This window comes from Hemibagrus wyckioides, linkage group LG08 (genome assembly GCF_019097595.1).
Source record: "Hemibagrus wyckioides isolate EC202008001 linkage group LG08, SWU_Hwy_1.0, whole genome shotgun sequence".
NCBI lineage: Eukaryota > Metazoa > Chordata > Actinopteri > Siluriformes > Bagridae > Hemibagrus > Hemibagrus wyckioides.
The window spans coordinates 3,713,392-3,720,966 of record NC_080717.1 but is presented as its reverse complement, the minus strand read 5'-3'; the positions used below and the strand labels follow the sequence as shown (position 1 = coordinate 3,720,966).

Genomic DNA, 7,575 nt, shown 5'->3' with positions numbered 1-7,575 from the left:
TCTTTCTTTCTTTCTTTCTTTCTTTCTTTCTTTCTCAAGAACAAATTGGCATAAGCAAAGAATACATTGTGTCTTTTTGGGCTAATTAATCATATAACATGTAAACTGATGAGAGTTCTGATTTAAATTTGACTCGGAGAGGACAAACACAAACATCTAAACATCTCTGTCCACTGGTCTTTCATCTGTGTTTGTATCTGTCTCTACTCTAAAAGCACTTACATTGTCTCTTAGTTGGTTATTGACTCATTTTTTCTTCCATCACAACAGCGATGTTGTGATATATTGCACTGACAGAACAACACAAATATGGAAATGTGAGTGGGACGTGGGTGGATGACAATACTGTATGGGCTGGCATTTTTTTCTTTCTTTAAAAGAACCAATCACATGTCTTAGTTTAGGGCATGCTCAGTAAAGCCTGAATAAATACAAACCGCTCTGCCTTATGCACTCTGTTTAGTGTGAATACATAAGATGGCTCGTTTCTCCATTTTCATTAGTAGTAAGTAATGTACATTTTCATTTCATAATTTTAACATGTTTAGGATACTGCTACTATGTAATAATTTCTAATTATCAGATCATTATATTTTAAAATAAATTCAATGTAAAAATTGTTTATTAACTTCTGATGGATAAGGATTAATTTTAACTCATACATTGGTTTTTCAAGCCACAGTTTAACTTCACATAAAATTTTCAGTTTCCATCACAGAGCCAGAAGTATATCAGGCTGATAAAGTTCTCTGTGTGAATGTCAGTGACTCGTCTACTCTACCCTGCAGTGTTTTTGGAAAAGATTTTGGTCGAGTTATTTGGTATAATCAACCAAACAGGAAACAGCCCCGGATTATGAGCAGATTTCTATTTTCCATTTCTAACATCATCCAGTCTGATGAAGCCATGTACTACTGTGCCATCATGAAACCATACGCGATCTTTGGAAGTGGGACTTATTTAAAAATTAAAGGTAGAATTTGAACTAAATTTAATTAATCTACTGTAGTCTACTTAATGAAGTGAAATGATAGCCTTGTTTTCTTCAACAACACTTTTAGTAAATCATGATAAATATTTAAAAGTGAGAATGTTACTATTGCATCAGAAACATCTAAACCAGCTCTGAGTGATAATTCAGTGGTGTGTGAACCAACAGTGCATAGAAACAACACTACATTATATAATGTTAATTGCCTGGAACACATAGTGTTATAAGCTGAGCCACAGCATGCCAGAGCCTTTATTTCTGTTTCTCTGTTCTTTTTTTACATGAAAAATATATGCTTTTTTATTTGTACTGTATATATATATATATATATATATATATATATATATATATATATATATATATATATATATATATATATATATATATACAGTACAAATAAAAAAGCATATATTTTTCATTTTTTCAAGAACAAAGTGGATCTTTATTTGGGTATACAGTATATATATATATATATATATATATATATATATATATATATATATATATATATATATATATATATATACTGTATAACCGAATAAAGATGCACTTTGTTCTTGACCCTTTTTGTATTTATTGATTTTATTGCAATAAATATGAAATATGTGCTGTAGCCAGTTGCCTTCTTTCTTTCTTTCTTTCTTTCTTTCTTTCTTTCTTTCTTTTTTCTTAATCACATACACATTGTTTGAATTTTATTTGTAGGTCACAAATATGATTAGAATACGCAAAATACTGTATATGAATTAAAGCACTGACACAATAGACTGTTTCCGCACGTCATCATTTACCTCAGTCATATGCCACTAATTAAACAAAAAGCATTATCCTTTATTTTAACATAGGCCTATAGAACAAAGTGTCATAAGCACATGGTACATGGTGTAATTATTTGGGTGCTTATTATTAAAAATTTGAAGTGACAATTTAAAGTGGCTGTGAGCAATACCACATTTTACTAGAACCATAGACTCTGAACTGATGAGAGTTCTGATAAAAAGAAAATAAATAGAAACATCCATGCCATCCAAACAGCTTCTTTCTAAAGAACAAATTGCCATGAGCACATGAATCATGGTGTAATTCTTTTTGGGTTTATTTTTAATCAGGTCCGTATGAACTGATGACAGTTCTGATTTTAATGATACCCAGAGAGAATAAACACAACTGTCTCTGTCCATTTCTCTCTCATTTGTGTTTGTGTCTCTCTCCACTCTATTAGCTCTTTCTCTCTTAGTTGTTTATAGACTCATTTTTTCACAGTGATACCATGATATTTTGCACTGACAGAACAACACAAATATGGAAATGTGGTTGTGATGTGGGTGGACAACAACACTACATGGGCTGTCATTTTTTTCCGACTATATTACAACCAATCACATGCCTTAGTTTAGGGCATGCTCAGTAAAGGCCGCCTATAATATAAATACAAACCGCTCTTCCTTATGCACTCTGTTTAGTGTGAGTACATAAGATGGCTCGTTTCTCTGTTTTCATTTTAATCTTCTGCTGTATATGTAAGTATTATACATTTTTTTCCATAATTTTAACATATTTAGAATACTGCTACTATGTAATAATTTCAAAATGTCACACAATTACTTTAAATTTAACTAATTCATGCATTGGCTTTTCTAGATACAGTCGAACTTCGCAGGAATTTTTCAGGTTCCGTCACAGAGCCAGGAGTTTATCAGGCAGATGAAGTTCTCTGTGTGAATGTCGGTGACTCGGCTACTCTACCCTGCTGTGTTTTTGGAGACAATGTTGGGGTAGTTATTTGGTATAAGCAACCAAACGGGAAACAGCCTCGGATTATGAGCAGTGGGCATGAACCTGATGAAGTCACATTTTTCAATGGATTCCAAAATCTTCGTTTTCAATTACAGAGCTCTTTAAACTGCTTCAATATGAACATTTCTAACATCATCCAGTCTGATGAAGCCACGTACTACTGTGCCATCATATCACCATACAGTGTGTTTGGAAGTGGGACTTATTTAAAAATTAAAGGTAGAATACGCACAAAATTTGATTAATCTACTGAAGTCTATTTAATAGAGTGAAATGATTTCTTCAGTAAGACTTCAGTATGTGAATCATGAAAATGTTTATAAATGAGCATGTTACTATTGCATCAGAAACATCTAAACCAGCTCTCAGTGATAATTCAGTGGAGGGTGAACCAACACTGCATGGAAACAACACTAACATGAACACACAAGAGAACACAGGTAAGATGCCTCATAATTCAGTATTAATTAATTTTCCTTATAATTCATGAAGCATAATTTGCCTAATAATTTGTATTAAAATAAATATAATGTGGTGAAATAACAGAATCAGGATTGATCAGATCTCTACATTGGACAGTGATCAGTTTGGGAATGGCTTTGGGTTTGTGCGCACTTTTGATATTCTTTCTCACTTATTTCATACTGAGGAAAAGAGAATGTGATAAAAGTAAGTGCTTTTATCATCAGATAATAATTATTTCAGTACAAATATATTTCTGAGAAAATGAAAACAACAAAAAGAAGCTAATATGTGTGTTTCTGTATTGATAGTCAATGCTTCTGTAGAAGAGTCTCCAGGAATGAGGCAGGTACATGTTCAGATACTTTCTGCTGTTGACTGTATGAATTAAGTAAAGCATGTATAGTGTACTGTATGATTAAATCTGTAGTCAAGAAAAAAGAAACTGATCTTTATGTGCTGTTACATTTACATATATCTGATGTAAACAGTCAGTTTGTTTAGTTTTGCAGAATAATGTTAGATTTGTTTTTCTCCAGGAATCTGAAGCTGAAACTCTGAATTATGCAGCACTGAAATTCTCCAAAAGGAAAGCCAAAGCTGAGAAAATCACAAAAGTAGATGAATGTGTGTACTCCACTGTGAAATAAAACTACATTATATAACGTTAATTGCCTGGAACACATAGTGTTATAAGCTGAGCCACAGCATGCCAGAGATTTAATTTCTGTTTCTCTGTTCTTTTTACATGAAAAATGTATACCTTTTTATTTGTACTGTATATATAACTGAATAAAGATAAAAATGCATTGAATCTGCACTTTGTTTATAACCCTGTTTGTATTTATTGATTTTAATGCAATAAATATGTAGCCAGTTGCTTTCTTTCTTTCTTTCTTTCTTTCTTTCTTTCTTTCTTTCTTTCTTTCTTTCTTTCTTTCTTTATTCTTAATCGCATACACATTGTATGAATTTCAAATATATTTCACAAATATGATTAGAATAGGCAAAATACTGTATATCAACTAAAGCCCTGACACAATAGACTGATGCCACATGTCATCATTTACCTCAGTCATATGCCACTAATTAAACAAAAAGCATTATCCTTTTTTAACATAGGCCTATAGAACAAAGTGTCATAAGCACATGGTACATGGTGTAATTATTTGGGGGCTTATTATTAAAAATTTGAAGTGACTGTGAGCAATACCACATTTTACTAGAACCATAGACTCTGAACTGATGAGAGTTCTGATAAAGAGAAAATAAATAGAAACATCGATGCCAGATCTTTTACCTCTGTTTAATAATATAATATAATATAATATATATATATATATATATATATATATATATATATATATATATATATATATATATATATATATATATATATATATATATATATATATATATTAACAGTTCTGATTTTAATGATACCCAGAGAGAATAAACACAACTGTCTCTGTCCATTTCTCTCTCATTTGTGTTTGTGTCTCTCTCCACTCTATTAGCTCTTTATCTCTTAGTTGTTCATAGACTCATTTTTTCACAGTGATACCATGATATTTTGCACTGACAGAACAACACAAATATGGAAATGTGGTTGTGATGTGGGTGGACAACAACACTACATGGGCTGTCATTTTTTTCTGACTATATTACAACCAATCACATGTCTTAGTTTAGGGCATGCTCAGTAAAGGCCGCCTATAATATAAATACAAACCGCTCTTCCTTATGCACTCTGTTTAGTGTGAGTACATAAGATGGCTCGTTTCTCTGTTTTCATTTTAATCTTCTGCTGTATATGTAAGTATTATACATTTTTTTTCCATAATTTTAACATATTTAGAATACTGCTACTATGTAATAATTTCAAAATGTCACACAATTACTTTAAATTTAACTAATTCATGCATTGGCTTTTCTAGATACAGTCGAACTTCGCAGGAATTTTTCAGGTTCCGTCACAGAGCCAGGAGTTTATCAGGCAGATGAAGTTCTCTGTGTGAATGTCGGTGACTCGGCTACTCTACCCTGCTGTGTTTTTGGAGACAATGTTGGGGTAGTTATTTGGTATAAGCAACCAAACGGGAAACAGCCTCGGATTATGAGCAGTGGGCATGAACCTGATGAAGTCACATTTTTCAATGGATTCCAAAATCTTCGTTTTCAATTACAGAGCTCTTTAAACTGCTTCAATATGAACATTTCTAACATCATCCAGTCTGATGAAGCCACGTACTACTGTGCCATCATATCACCATACAGTGTGTTTGGAAGTGGGACTTATTTAAAAATTAAAGGTAGAATACGCCCAAAATTTGATTAATCTACTGAAGTCTATTTAATAGAGTGAAATGATTTCTTCAGTAAGACTTCAGTATGTGAATCATGAAAATGTTTATAAATGAGCATGTTACTATTGCATCAGAAACATCTAAACCAGCTCTCAGTGATAATTCAGTGGAGGGTGAACCAACACTGCATGGAAACAACACTAACATGAACACACAAGAGAACACAGGTAAGATGCCTCATAATTCAGTATTAATTAATTTTCCTTATAATTCATGAAGCATAATTTGCCTAATAATTTGTATTAAAATAAATATAATGTGGTGAAATAACAGAATCAGGATTGATCAGATCTCTACATTGGACAGTGATCAGTTTGGGAACGGCTTTGGGTTTGTGCGCACTTTTGATATTCTGTTTCACTTATTACATACTGAGGAGAAGAAAACGTGATAAAAGTAAGTGCTTTTATCATCTGATAATAATTATTTCAGTACAAATATATTTCTGAGAAAAAGAAAACAACAAAAAGAAGCTAATATGTGTGTTTCTGTATTGATAGTCAATGCTTCTGTAGAAGAGTCTCCAGGAATGAGGCAGGTACATGTTCAGATACTTTCTGCTGTTGTCTGTATGAATTAAGTAAAGCATGTATAGTGTACTGTATGATTAAATCTGTAGTCAAGAAAAAAGAAACTGATCTTTATGTGCTGTTACATTTACATATATCTGATGTAAACAGTCAGTTTGTTTAGTTTTGCAGAATAATGTTAGATTTGGTTTTTCTCCAGGAATCTGAAGCTGAAACTCTGAATTATGCAGCATTGCAATTCTCTGCAAAGCTATTGACTGTATGAATCATATAAAGCATGTACATCAATCAGGCATAACATTATTAGCACTGAGTATCTCCTCATCATGGCCCCTGTTAGTGGGTGGGATATATTAGGCAGCAAGTCAACATTTTGTCCTCAAAGTTGATGTTAGAAGCAGGAAAAGTGGACAAGCATAAGGATTTGAGCGAGTTTGATGAAGGACCAAATTGTGATGGCTAGACCACTGGATCAGAGCATCTCCAAAACTGCAGCTCTTGTGGGGTGTTCCCGGTCTGCAGTGGTCATATCATTATATACATCTGATGAATACAGTCAGTTTGTTTAGTTTTGCAAAATAATGTCAGATTTTGTTTTTCTCCAGGAATTTGAGGCTGAAACTCTGAATTATTCAGCTTTGCAAATCTCCAAAAGGAAAGCCAAAGCTGAAAAAGGCACCACAGGAGATGGATGTGTGTACTCTACTGTTTTATACACTGGTGATATTTAAGGTTAACTGTCTAGATGACATAGTGTTATAAGCTGAGGCACTGCATGCCAGAGCTTTTACTTCTGTTTATAAGCACTTATCTGTTCTTCTTACATAAAAAATATATCCTTTTTTTATTTGTATATATTTACCTGAACACAGACATAAAATGCAATGCATCTGCACTTTGTTCATGACCCTATATGTATTTATTTGATTTTGACACAATAAATATGAAATATGTGCAGCATTTTCTTTCTTTCTTTCTTTCTTTCTTTCTTTCTTTCTTTCTTTCTTTCTTTCTTTCTTTCTTTCTTTCTTTCACATTGTCTGAATTTCATATGTAGGTCACAAAATATGCTTAGAATAGGCAAAATATATGAACTAAAGCACGGACAGAATCAAATGATGCCACACGTCATCATTTACCTCAGTCATATGCCACAAGAGCAGGATATGAAACCTACCACATGTTTACCCATGACCTACAAGTGTGCTCATTAAAAAGAATGGTATTTTCTTCTACTACATAATAGTCTAGTCTAGTCTAATTTTAGTCTAGTAAAATTATTCAGGTGTTGTTTAGCATAAATGGAAATTGTACAGAACCAAAAAAGCTTTTGTTGACTTTTTATATACAGCCCTTTTAGGCATTAGGAGTTAGGAGTAACAATCAGTTGGTGTTACCCCTCAACACTAGTTTGTTTATTGATACATAC

General features: G+C 32.6%; 2 protein-coding genes across 3 annotated transcripts; both read left to right on the top strand.

Moving 5' to 3' along the window:
• Positions 1-1,659: 1,659 nt before the first annotated feature.
• LOC131358349 (uncharacterized) lies at positions 1,660-4,063 on the top strand. Of its 2 annotated transcripts, none has more exons than XM_058398056.1 (6): positions 1,660-2,511; positions 2,633-3,007; positions 3,136-3,228; positions 3,335-3,457; positions 3,562-3,599; positions 3,790-4,063. In XM_058398056.1, exons 1-6 carry the CDS (start codon positions 2,469-2,471, stop codon positions 3,898-3,900), a joined length of 783 nt encoding a protein of 260 aa, XP_058254039.1. In that variant the 5' UTR covers positions 1,660-2,468; the 3' UTR covers positions 3,901-4,063. The 2 variants fall into 2 exon arrangements, with proteins under 2 accessions (XP_058254039.1, XP_058254041.1); XM_058398058.1 differs by having other exon boundaries at positions 1,662-2,511; positions 3,562-3,595.
• An 826-nt stretch (positions 4,064-4,889) lies between these two features.
• On the top strand, positions 4,890-7,077 carry LOC131358347 (uncharacterized). Its single transcript, XM_058398054.1, has 6 exons — positions 4,890-5,065; positions 5,188-5,562; positions 5,691-5,783; positions 5,890-6,012; positions 6,117-6,154; positions 6,752-7,077. Exons 1-6 carry the CDS (start codon positions 5,023-5,025, stop codon positions 6,875-6,877), a joined length of 798 nt encoding a protein of 265 aa, XP_058254037.1. The 5' UTR covers positions 4,890-5,022; the 3' UTR covers positions 6,878-7,077.
• Positions 7,078-7,575: the final 498 nt, after the last annotated feature.

Coding starts and splice junctions, on each gene's coding strand:
- LOC131358349 (XM_058398056.1), top strand. CDS start 2,469: ATGGCTCGTTTCTCTGTTTTCATTTTAATCTTCTGCTGTATAT. Junction 2,512..2,632: donor TTTAATCTTCTGCTGTATAT/GTAAGTATTATA, acceptor TGGCTTTTCTAG/ATACAGTCGAACTTCGCAGG. Junction 3,229..3,334: donor GAACACACAAGAGAACACAG/GTAAGATGCCTC, acceptor GTGAAATAACAG/AATCAGGATTGATCAGATCT.
- LOC131358347 (XM_058398054.1), top strand. CDS start 5,023: ATGGCTCGTTTCTCTGTTTTCATTTTAATCTTCTGCTGTATAT. Junction 5,066..5,187: donor TTTAATCTTCTGCTGTATAT/GTAAGTATTATA, acceptor TGGCTTTTCTAG/ATACAGTCGAACTTCGCAGG. Junction 5,784..5,889: donor GAACACACAAGAGAACACAG/GTAAGATGCCTC, acceptor GTGAAATAACAG/AATCAGGATTGATCAGATCT.